We start from the raw sequence: 13,515 nt of genomic DNA on the forward strand, positions 1-13,515 counted from the left end.
ATTATTTTCTACCGTTTAGGTCATGACCTACCCTCAGTTTGGTCTTTCATATTTTTTTATCTGTATGCTTATAACCTTATACAAAGGTTGGTGATTTTTTTTTACTTCAAGATCAATATATACTTTTGCTTTTGTATTTTTTATATAGTGTTCTAAATTTATAAATCCTCTCATAAACAAAAAAAAAACAATGGTTATCTTAATAAACTAAATGATTCTTTGAATCCATATCACAATTTTCATTGAGTTTCTATAAAAAATACAACATTATCCTACTATCACATTTCTTATATGAATTTGTAATTTATAAATGATAAACTCATGCGTATCCCTGAAAATACCCTAACGGGATATACCGACAATGCAAAGTATATGCAGCTCCTTCACGTCAAATTATGCATAAAGAGGATTCATTCATGGGTCGAGTGGAAGTTGCATTACGAATGATGTTCATTATTATTAAAAATGTATACTCTGAAACTTATATAAAAATACAAAAAATGTGTTTAGTATTTATAGGTTACATTTGGTTCACAAGTTTTCGTTGGATAATAATAAATAATTTAGTAAAAAAAAAATGAAATCATGAGAAATATAAAACTAAAACTTCACGACAACATTTTTAGCCATATATTATTTTGTTTACGCTTAATTTTGTCAAACATTCTATAGCATTTTGATAGAATATTAAATATTATATATTTAATATATAGTTTTTTTTAAAGAACATACTTAATATGTACAAATGATGAATTGAAGAAAAAAAAATGCTTTCTTTAAATAAAAATTTAAAAATAAATGATAATAATTAAAAAATAAAATGTCAGAGAACATATTAATAGCAAATAAAAACTAAAACACATCAAAATGTAAACAATCATCAAAGTTAAACAAATATAATATTCCTGCCCGAAGAGCGGGTAAACCACTAGTATTATAATAATGTAGACTTAAGTACTTAGATAAATAAATACGGTTTATCGAAGTAATACTAATTTATAATTATTGATACGGTTTGGAGAATCCCCTATATATTATTTGAGAAGTATTGCAACATTTTTTGTAGCCACATGTCATCACTATAATGATTCTTAGAATCCGTAGAGAAATATGTTAGTCCATCTAAATATATAATAAAGTTTTTATTAAACTAACCATAAATACATTATTAATGTGCTTCATTATTTCCTTAAATAAAATTACGAGATGGCCTAATGTGGCTAAAGTATATATGACAATTAATGATTTTAAATATTAAAGATTTGATAAAAATAAGTGTATCTTATATTATATTTGTTTAATTTTCAACTATTACAATAAATTAAACAGCCATATTAACCATATAATAAAAATTAAAATTTTTCTTTATACGTTATCTTTTGAATTTTTAAAAACGAGTATAAAACACTAAAATTGTTAAAAGTCTCACATTCAAATTTTGTGATCCATGGTTTAAATTTTTTGTTATGACATGATAAAAATACATAAATATCTTAATTTTGAAATTTACTTGGAACAATTTTTATGATAAAATTTTGAAAAACTATTGACAACTTAATTTTTAAAAATATTATAAATTACTTAAACTAATAATTCTATAGTAAATTTTTTGTTATCAGTAATTTAATTTTTTTGCTATAACAAATACAAATGATAAAAAATATATGAGTAGAAAGCATCATTTAATAAATAATAATATTAAAATATACTATATATATGTTACTATCATTTAAATTTAATTATATACCATATTAAATAGAAAAAAATATTATTTGGATTAATAAAATTTATTTATATGTTTGCACCAATTTAATTATATAAATAATAGTTACTGATTTTTTAATTATTCAATATATATTTATTATTTCATAATATGTTAGAAACATATAATATATAAAATAATATATATATAATGTTAATCCTAATTCCGCGCAAGGCACGGATCTTTAACCTAGTGTCTTATTGTATCCTAAGCAATTACTATTATCGTAAATAATAAGTGATCCTTTCTATATAAATAATTAAGGTCCTTCGAAATTATAAACCTCTTACTAGTAGGTTTGTATACAGTTTACTTTAGAAATACGAATTCTGATCGTTTTAAAACTTTTTGCAAAAGAAAAAGTTCATTCGAATGTTGATTATATATCTGCCTTTACTTTTTGGTACATCTTTTAACACACGTAAAAAGGGAAATATTACAGATTAATATAAAACTATGTGAATAAATCTAGAAATAATTATTCAGTTCAATGTCTTCCAAGTTCTAACATGCTCTCCTAACGGGATATACTGCTTCCTTTGGATAAATTTACAGAAAATAAAATGCTCAGAAAAGGTTACGATATGTATTTTTAGAATGAGTAAAATCGTAGTAGTAAGACCATCTGCGATTGGGGTTCTCTCCACTGAGGTTTTTAATATATATATTATGTATATATATATACATGTATATATATATATATTATATATGTGTAAATAATTGTAGGATATTGTGGATATATGTATATATATATATATATTATATATATATGTAAATAATTATAGGGTCCACAATTATTATGGAATCCCATAAATAAAAGATTTTAAGGATTTTTAGAGCATAATTAACGGAGCACCTATAATGGTGGGGTCCGTTAATTTTGCAAAAACCGATCACAAACCATATCAAACTAGGATCGATCTTATAGGGGTTTTTGCACTGTTCACGGGCTCCACGGACACGTGGCGGTCCGCAATGGGTTCGCCTATAATTTTTTTTTTTTTAAGAACCCCTCAGCGTTAATGGTGCTCTTAAAACCGTCTTTTAAGAATCCTTACTTGTGGAGTTCCAGAAAAATTATAGACTCCACAATTACTTATACATATATCTATACTATTAAAGCAGGATCCTACTGTCCTTTTTACCTTAACCTGCCATTTTCTTTATTAACATTGCATGTTTCATTAAAGGCAATCAAGTAATATTAATAACATATCTATATTGGGTCATTTTTTTTGGATCCAGTCCACATCAGATCTCTCTTGGGCCCTTTGGGCCGATTAAGAAATCAGATCCAATTCTCACATTTTTTTTCCTTTGGGCCACTGAGTCCAAGTTCAAATAATTTTTTTTCAACTATTCTTAATTATTATTTTTTTCTTTTCTTAATATAATTTAAGCATTCATAAAAAAAATTGAATTTTTTCATTGAAAAGTATAAATCTTTATTAAAAGTATATAATTTTTTTATTAAAATATTAACCACATAATTAAATTAATTTATCAGTATTAACCACATAATAAAAGTATATAATTTTTTCATTGAAATGTATAAATTTTTATTAAAAAGCGTTTCTCTGATCTTACAATGAATAATTGACTAGCGAAGTAGTATAACAATAGAGACAGGAAGAGTCGAGAAAAACTCACCGGTGCTGCTTTCTCGACGTTGCTCCGGCGCGTCGCCTATCACGAGCACCAAATCTGGTCTCGTCTCAACTCAATGACCTCGGCGTACCAACCTCAGCAATCTCTCGTGCTCTTTGACATGGACCTGAAACCACCATTAACCTCTGGTTCGCCGACGTCTTCTCACTCCGATGTATCTCCAGATCCTTGTTGGCCAAGTATGAGTGGTTTGTCAGTGAAATCTCCACAGACGGCGAAATTGACATCATCTACAGTCTCGATTGAGGAAGAAACTGTTACCCAATCAGATTTGCCGTCTTCTCTTCCGGTAGTGAACAATGGTCCTGCAGATACAAGCCATCAAATAGAAGGCTCGGTTGTGAAGGAGAACATCATTAGTCTTCCAGTACCTCCATCTAGCTCAAAATCAGAGGTGGCTCCTTCCTCTAATCTTCCCAACTCTCGTCTTGGAGCTTGGGCTCATCCAATCAATCTCAATTCTCTTTCAACATCAAGGGTTCACTCTTCAATCCATGAAGTTGACGGAAGAGTAGCTAAAGACGGATATGTTCTAGAACTCTGGCCGTCTTTAAAAGAATCGCAAAATGGTCAAGTGAGAAGGGAAATACTTGAAGCTCCAATCTCCAAATCTTTTCCAGCTGTGGCACAAGCTCAAAACCCGCAAGACAGGAAAGAAGATGCTCTTCGATTTCCATGGGCAGCGAAAATGAATCCTGCTTGTAGGAATCTCTACCGAGCAACAGAGCCTGAATACTTAGAAGATGGTACTCCTAAGGTAACTATTCCAAGGCATGTTCTCTTGCAAGGATTACAGAATCAAAAGGAATATATTTTGGGTCAGTTCTATAGATGTTTGCCTCCGCCTGGAGGTTTAATTTATGCAGTCTTTAACAAGTTATGGGGAAGAAAGTGTAGAATCACTATAAAGAAGTTGGGTGAATCTAATTACTTGTTTCATGTTCCTGATGAAGCGACTAGAACTTGGATTCTTCAAAGGGGTCTTTGGCATGTTGATGACTGTCTAATGTTTGTTGCTTCATGGAAACCTGAAGCATCCTTAGCTATCCCGGAGATCAAAACAATCCCAGTGTGGGTAACTCTGAAAAAGATACCCAACATATGTTACTCTATTCCTGGAATAAGTCATATAGCCTCTGGTTTAGGTGCTCCAATGGCAACTCACAAACCCAGGTTAGACCCCATTCTAATGGGTGAAGCTAAGATTTTGGTTGAGGTAGAGTTAAGCAAAGCATTTCCTTTGAGAATCGCTGCTAATGATGAAAACGGTTTCATTTCCATGGTTGATGTGGAATACGCTTGGCTGCCTTCGAAGTGCGGTAGATGTGGTCAGCTTGGGCATAAGGTCAAGCGTTGCTTACAGGATGTCAATGACTCGCATTTAGTTGCTCCCGAGGTGATTGAGACGGCTGCTATCATTAGCGATGTGGTTACGACCACTTCGTTTGTCACTGTTCTTGAATCTCCTCAGCCCGACACTACTTTAGCGCCGGTTTCAGATATTGAGGTATCTCCTGACATTCTTCTGGATACACATAATGAACTGAACTCGGTTGATCCAACTCCTGTTGCGAAAGTGGACAATCTCATCACACTAGCTACAATCTCTGTTCTTGAAGACATGTATGCTTCCATAGCATCTCAACCCGATTCTACACCAACCGACATCAAAGATACCATTGAGTCTCCAGTTTTGGAGTCTGCCCAGATTTTATCAGTTACCAACACCTCTACTGCTCATGCGACCTCTACTGTCCAAAAGGAAAGAAGTAGAATAGCTGAGTCCGACCTTGGTTCTAACAAGTTTGCCTCGTTAATCACTTTGGAAGAAGAAGGAGATTCAACAGATTCAGACAAAGAAATTGATTCTATGAATCTGTTGACACCTTCAGGAAAAAGGATTCTTAGAGAGAGACCAGTTAAACCATCCACAAAAGCTAAGGAGATGCATTTGTATTCTTCGGCTCGTGGAAGAGGAAACCGAGGTCGTGGAAACCGAGGTGGACGCGGCTAGAATTATCCTCTTCATAGTATTCTAAGTCGATCGAAGCACATGTTCGATTGTTTTCTGGTTCATTTTATGTTTTCCTCTCTTGTTATCATTTGTTAAAACTGTATGACTTTGGTCGTAGCATGTATCGTCTATTTTTTAAAAAAAAAAAGTAGTATAACAATAAAAAAAAAAAAAAATTAATTTATCAAAGTTATACCAACTTAATTCATTAAATAAATAAAGTTTAATTTTGTAAACATAAATAGACATTTAAAATGAAATACGATAAATAAAGATAAAAAGTTTAATTATTTTATAAAATAAAGCAAAAATATATGAAAATATGACATTTACTAAATATTTGTCAATTGAAAAAAATAAAAAATCTGCGCTTTTAAAGCGCGGATCAAAATCTAGTAATATATTATATTAAGAACTTCATGGGAAGAACCTAAGGTGCTCGATTATTGGGGGTTCTTAGGATGGAGTTGTTAGCGGAATATAAAAATCCGTCTCTTAACTTTTAACTAAAAAACGAAGAACCGGTTCTTAAATAAGAGTTTTAAGAGCTGGTTCTTAATTTTTTTAGTTAAAAATTAAGAGACGGATTCTTATATTTTGTTAAGAACCCACCCTAAAAACTCCCAATAATCGTGTGCTCTGGACGAAAGAAAAATAGCCTTTAAACTAATTAACGTGCCGAACTCTGAAGAAGTACGTTATAAGGCCCATAAACCCCAGAAAACATTTATTGCTAAATGGACCTTTACCATGAGATGCAACACTACCGTCTAAGCATCTGTTTTGCGAGGCCTGATAAGTGCATGTCAGGTTCACATAACGGATTTGTTTCTTTTTTTTTGTGAGACATCTACCGTGATAACTGAAAAGTTTAAATTTTCTTTTAGAATATGGTGTCATGCAAGTCAGATATTAACATAAAATTCATGCACATTTTTAAAGTAATGTACTTTGATATATAACTTTAAAATTACTAAAGCAAACTTTTATTAAAATTCATAAGAAATTGTCTATAGTTCCCAAATTTCACAAACAACTCCATTATATCTACTATCAACTTTGTAGCATCAGGTTTTGTTTTATATTCCCCTTGTCTGGTGCTCCTATGTTGCTTGGTTTTATGCTCATGATGTCTCTATCATCATGTGGTATTATCGTCTTGATCTTTTCTGTCTCATTATGTTGATGCAGAGATCATCTGTTCTTAGCACTATTGACTCTTCTGTTGCTGGTCCTATAGGTTCTCCAAATGTCTTGTACGAAATCAAAGGTCGTGCCAGAATTTCTTTCAACCCATGAGAAGATGTAGCTCTGGTGTAGAAACTCCCTTGAATGGCAATACTTCCACAACATAATTTGCCTAGCAAACTCTCAGGTTGTGGGATTAGACGTTAGCTATATTTTCTAGCAAAGCATATCATTGAAGATTAATCCAGACTTATATTTCTAATCCCGGCCTAAGCTTCACTAACTTTCAAAACTGGTCACTGAAAAATATCATTTTGATTATAAAACGTTCCCATTTTTTGTCTTTCGAGTCTTGCAAAATAAATTGCTTGGGTCAGGCATTCCCGAGCTAAACTTTGAAACCTATAAATCAGGTGAGTTTAATATGTTTGACCAGAATCACCAGATGAATCATAAAGATAGCTACGACGAAGTTAGATAATCATAATAGTATTCTCATAGAATAAGTTATGGTAGCATGGAGATAGAAATGATATAAGTATAATCTTGGAATAATAACGATACTTGATTTTGTGTGATTAAATATTCCCAGACCAACTCAAGCTTACCACTTCAAGCTTGAGTAATAGAATAACCGTTTACGGCCCAAAAAAAATAAAAATATTGCCTTTGATTTCAAGTCATGCCAAATAATTCAAACGAAAAAAGTTTACTAGTAGGAGTCACGTCTCCCCTACAATGATTGTGGGAATAGTATAGTTTAGAGATCTTTATATATGTTTGATTATATTTGTATAATCCACAAACCACACGATTAGAGTATGCCGTTCTTATGAAGCCTAAATTAATCAGTTGGAATATTTTGAGGAAGATTGGAGTTCCATACCGTTTGTACCTTTAAGAGTTTTAGTCATAGAAGAGTCATTCTTTTACTAATTTACTTTTGCACTCTTTTTTCAAGCAAACACAAGTTTATGGGTAAATGTAACATATTCTTTGATATAGCGGCGAAGCTTACAAAGTGAAATGTGCTGTTATTAGATTCTAACTATATATATGTAAGATTTTAGTGACTTCAGAATTATGAGTTTTATATATTTTTCTTAAAAAGTTGGATCAAATATTTTTGAATTTGGAAGAACTATCATATAACATTGTGTCCACACAAAGTTAAAAATTATTTTGGATATCAATTGAAAGTTCAGATGATAGATTCTAACTCTTAATTGATGGGGATTCATGATGATTTCTTAACTTTGTGTTAAGGAAAATTGTTCGTTTACTCCTATGATTTTCTTATGATTTTCTAATGAATTTTAAAATTATTAAAATAATTAAAATATGGAATATGCAATGGGTTAAAATAGATTGTAAATTCACATGTTTTCTAGAACCGCTTGGAAAATTAAACTCTGCCTCATGACGCAAGTCGCAAGCTTATATCTAGATAATTCAGAAATAGAAGAACGCTAGACCGTTCTCATGAAATCGTGATCTACTTCTCTTCTTATATCTGAGTTCTCTTAAACTATTGAAATTCGATTGGATCCTTTGCTTGTATCCATATTGATGGGGGCATTGAATCGCTGATATCACACATAAGATGTCATGAATATAGTCGACTAGTGAGCGCGTACGAACACGCGCCCCCAAATAAACTCTCCCAACCCTAGTTTCATCGAGCCCTCGTCTCCATCGTTCACCTTGCCTCTCCGGTGCCCCCAAGGCGCTGCGAGAGGGCCCATGATACTCCCGCCAAATCCAACTTCCTCTCCGTCGTGGTTCTGTTGGTGATGGGTCTCTGTTTTCGGCGCCGTCGTTCGCGAGTCTATGGCTCGTCTGTGGTTCGTGTACGAGTTGGAGATGCTTCGTATCTAGGCTTCTCTAGCGACTGGGCCGACAGTATGAAGCTTCTCTTCGCCGATGAACGCGCCTCCTCTCCCGACGTCAAAGCACCTCGACGGCAAGGTTCATAAACGTCGCTTCTTGCTTTTTCGATTCAAAGGTAAATCGGATATGCTCCGCCTGAGATAGAGGTCCCAGGACCTCAGACTTCATTTACTGAGATTTCTCTTTATGGGTCGAGATTAGGCGTTCTTGCTATTGAGTCGTTGCTCTAGTAGCTCCTCGTTCCCCCTTTGATATTGATTGGCGTTGCTTGTGAGAATGGGTATGATTTGTAGGCTTAAACGAATATGGCAGTGGCGTCTCTTGGTCTCTTAGATATTGGGGTTGCACCTTGCAGCTCGAGGAGGGAGTAAGACCCAGGAGGTGGTGATGCTGCCCCTTACCCTTAACCGACTTAGAGAACGAGTTTGGTTGGGTTTGTTGAGCGCTATTAAGCACCTGTGGTTACGTGTTGTCCTGTCTATGCTGGAATTTAGGATCAGTTCTTGCCCAGCCCGGACTTAGAGGGCGGTCCTTGAGCGGGCTTGTCTCTGTGTCTCAGAGGAAAGTATTGGTTCTGGCAACCGTATGAAACAACTTCATGTTAGCGTCGTGTCCCTCAATCTCTGGTTATCCAGTCTCTCCATATGCCTATCTCGTTTGTGCTCTTTCTCCCTGCTCTTCAAGTGTTGTATCGATCCTTGTTGTCCTGTTCGCTCTAAGGCAGAACGGCTTGAGGTTCAATTGTCTTTTGATTACATGTTTTTAAAACTTTTTTACCATGTAATCAATCATATAGGTTTTACAGTTTGTTTCAACATTTTGTAAACCTCAAACGTTCATTTTCATAATGATATTTACTGTTGAGCAAAAATAAAAATCGCTGATATCAATTTCAATGGTTACACATTTCACAATATTGACTCCATTACTTTCTTATTGAAATATTTTTCTTTGTAAATCTCGATAAATAGTTTATATTATGTTTATCCAGAATTCTCATTTATCTATATAATTAATTATTTTAATATTAACAAGACTTTTTACACACATTCTGATAGGGGTGTTCAATCCGGATATCGGTTCGGTTTAGGTTCGATTTTTTTTTGGTTTTCGGTATTTCGGTTAGTAAAATATAACTATCATTCTAAATCCATATTTATTTCGGTTCGGTTCGGTTTATATACCGTCGGTTTTTGGTTTATTCGGTTTTATACCAAAAAAACATAATTATTTAGTTTGAGATCATATTATATGAATTTTAGAGTCATATTGTCAACACAATCATTTATTAAAAATATATTACATGTTCAAATAAATGAACAAAAAAGTAAAAATGCTTCTACCATCAAATAAAATAATCAAATCTATAACTAAAATCAAAGCTTGAAATTTTGAAAATAAAAATATGAAACAAAACAGAAACATGAAAAAAAAGTTTTTCCACTCTTCCATATTTAGTGTTCATTAAATTCATGCTTTTTCAATTGACCACGAAACTCTGTTTGTTTACAGATAAGAAAAAAAGTTGTTAAAATTTTTCATTAATTATTTTCCATCAAATTTATAATCTTCATATTAATTTGGTGAAGACTAAAATAAAGTAAAAAGATCAAAAGAAGACTTAGAAAATAAGATGTCTAAATTGCGATGTATTGTTATTTAATTATAGTTCAAGTGTTTTACAAATTAAGGTTCTTTATTACTATAAAATTATGGTAATAGTTATTAACACAAATTTAACTTACGTAACAAATAGATTTTCATGTATTGTTATAAAATAGATACATATTTACATGTATCTACTTTTAATCGGTTTTGTTCGGTTTATTCGGTTTAATCGGTTATATACCAAACCATATCTAAATCCTACGGTTTTTATAAAATTATATCCATTCGGTTTATATGGTATATACCAAAACCAAACCATATTGTCTATTTCGGTTCGGTTCGGTTCGATTCGGTACGGTTCGGTTTTACCATATTGAACAGCCCCACATTCTGAACTAAATGTTTTACTAGTGATGTCTTTTGAACTCACTGACTAGATAATATTTTTGTTTTTGTTTTTGTTTATGAAAAAGTAGTGATCATATGTTTGCTAAACTTTAGTTAAGATATTGGATCAGGCTTCAGAAAATAATTATATTGTTTTTTTTTGCTGATACTTGTTTTTTTTTGCTGATACCACGTATTAAAAAATTCACTCATTTCATTTGTATCTGAAATATCATTTATTCATCTCGATCCGTAAATGCAAAGCAAACCATTTAACTGAACATACCCATCATCACTCAGCAGACTCGTTAGAACAAAAAGAAGTAGCAACTTGATGACGTGGTGGGGTTGTTTATGTATATGTCGACGTGAACATAAAACATTTATGCCAAAAAGGAAATCTACAGTAAGACTTTGGACCAGATCAACAAACCTACCGAATCTGTGTACAGCGTTACTTTGAAAATAACAAATAACTGAAATATTGTAGATAAGCCTTTCGAATTTCAATAATAAAATAAAGACAAGGCATGGAACCCACACTAAGTTTTTTTCTGTGTCGGCAATGAAGTTCATGTCGACGTTGCAACAAGTGGACAACGGCTTTTTGTTTCGTGCCTTGTGAAGGACTCGACTTTATCAAATTCGCATATCTTTTTAATTTAAATTTTGATTCCACCCAAAATGATGATTTGTTAGTAAATTATCCACTGATTTGTCTAATAAATGACTAATGAGCCATCCATTTGATTCAGTTGGATGCCAAAAGCTATTTTATTAGCATTAATTTACTTGGTCTACAATGACCCAAGTGGTATTGGGACCAAATAGTATTGGTCGCTTAAAAAAATACAACAAACAAATCAGCAATTAAATTAGGAGCTAATTTTATAGCGGCAGATCATTGTCACATTCACTCTTATCTTGAACTTCAAGCATGTCGTCGACGTCTTTCGATTTTCGTTTTCTTGACTTCTTGATATTGTATCGACGATTTACTATATACACGCGTATATATTACACGTCATGTACACATAAAACCATACACGTGCATTACAAGAGAGATTTTATCTATTTGTCTAAGACGTTTAACAGAAATATAGAAGTATATAGTATTATATAGAGGGATAAAATGCAAAATGTTGATGAATAAGAACAATAACGGGATAAAAATCCAGCACAACTTAAGTTTGAATATAAAGTTTACAAATGTTCAACTTCAGCTGTGAGCAATTTTATGTTTCTTTTTAATTAGAGGTATACTTTGAGTTTTTTATTACATGACCAGTTTTTTTTGCCAACATAAATTTTTATATCATATATTCACCATTCCCGTTTTTGTGCTATATGATATCAATTTTTCGCGTTCAAAAATTTGATAATTTCTACTTTCTTTCTCTAGAAGATCCTCTTTAGAGCTTTGGATTTTTTTTTTTGTGGTTTCCTCAACCAAAAATAGCTTTCTTCTTTAAATCCTTCGATCTTCTATTCGATTAAACTCCTAAACCTTTCATCTTCCCTTGATCTCGTCCTTTCTCTATTTATCTCTTTTCTCCATGACTTCTGAAATGAACAAAGTAATGCTCTCCTTATCTCTTAAAGATGATGAAGATGAATCTTTCTCTTTTCCAGACCTTCCTCAGTATTATGCTTCAGAGAGGAATGCATGCAGCATCATCGGCCGTCTCCTTAATCCCGAATCTCAAAGAATCTCGAAATGATCTATGACTTACCGAGAAAATGGCAAAAATCTAATTGGGTCCGAGGGTTCGCATTAACTAAAAAAAGGTTTCAATTCGGATTTAATCATGAACATGATCTTCAAGAAGTCCTATACAAAGGCATGCAAACCTATGACTAAGGACTGGCCATTGAGAGATGGATTGAGAAGCCTCCGTCGGGCTACCTTGATTATGTGTCTATCTGGGTCAGGATTAGTAATATTCCAGTTATTCATTATACCAAGCAAGCTATCTCTGGCCTTGGCGATCTTGTTGGCCATGTTGAAGAGGTTGCTTTCGATCCGAAAAAACCTCAAAGCCATGACTATGTCAGAGTCAAGATTCGGTTCCATGTCTCCAAACCCTTGAATAAATCAAGAACTTTAAACCTCCATGGTGGTGGCCAGACCAATCTATTACTACTATGAAAAGGTTCAAAAGCGTTGCTACCATTGTCAAAGTTTAACGCATGCAAAGGAAAAATGTCCATTTCTACAACATGCTCAAGCCTACAATGATCGATCTATTGGTTGCATGTCCATATCTCAGTCCTCTCAAACTCCTAAGGTTCTATCTGAGAATGATCCCCTGTTTGGTATTCTAAAAGAGGATCAAGTTGGAATCAATCCCCTCTCTGGTAGGCCTCGTATTGCTCCTGAGATTTAGATGAAATGCGTGGATATCTACTGGCCTCAAGCAGAGAAGACATATATGTTCGTGAACAGAGGATTATCTCCTCTGTTAGAGAAGCAGAACAGAACCCCATCACTCAGAAGTCTGTCCTCCAGCTCATTCCATCTCCGAGCTTCACTAAAGATCTGAACAAAGGAAAAAGTTTAGTCAATGGATATGATAAAGCTGATATGGTATCTCAAACTCTTCCCTCTAGCTCTCAACCTAAGCTAATGGCGTCAGCAATATCAGCGAGACATTCTTTGATCAATCCCACTACAAATGTGTGTTTGTAGTCTAACCCTGCAAATCCCACAATCCTCTCCGGCGCAACAATCAAGCTCTCCTCTGATCTTCTCTTCTCAAGCTACGGCTGCTAAGCCTAAGAGTAAAAGAACTCCAGGAAGATACATGAAGATAATCAAAACTCTGAAGAACTCTCAAGGAACTCTAGAGACTTTGATACTCAAGCTCGACCTGAAGGAGGTATGCGGAAGAAAAGGAAAGCGGTAGATGATTTGGCGGGTGCATCCATGGCTGCTAGGAGCAATGCATCATTGATGGACCCATATGAGGGACCGTCCAACGCGTAATATGTCTATCAT

General features: G+C 33.5%; 1 protein-coding gene across 1 annotated transcript; it reads left to right on the forward strand.

Moving 5' to 3' along the window:
• The first annotated feature begins 3,485 nt into the window (after nucleotides 1–3,485).
• Nucleotides 3,486–5,628, forward strand: LOC125583195. The gene has a single exon (XM_048749821.1). The coding sequence runs from the start codon at nucleotides 3,486–3,488 to the stop codon at nucleotides 5,442–5,444; it is 1,959 nt and encodes a 652-aa protein (XP_048605778.1). The 3' UTR covers nucleotides 5,445–5,628.
• Nucleotides 5,629–13,515: the final 7,887 nt, after the last annotated feature.

This window comes from Brassica napus, chromosome C3 (assembly GCF_020379485.1).
Source record: "Brassica napus cultivar Da-Ae chromosome C3, Da-Ae, whole genome shotgun sequence".
Taxonomy (NCBI): domain Eukaryota; kingdom Viridiplantae; phylum Streptophyta; class Magnoliopsida; order Brassicales; family Brassicaceae; genus Brassica; species Brassica napus.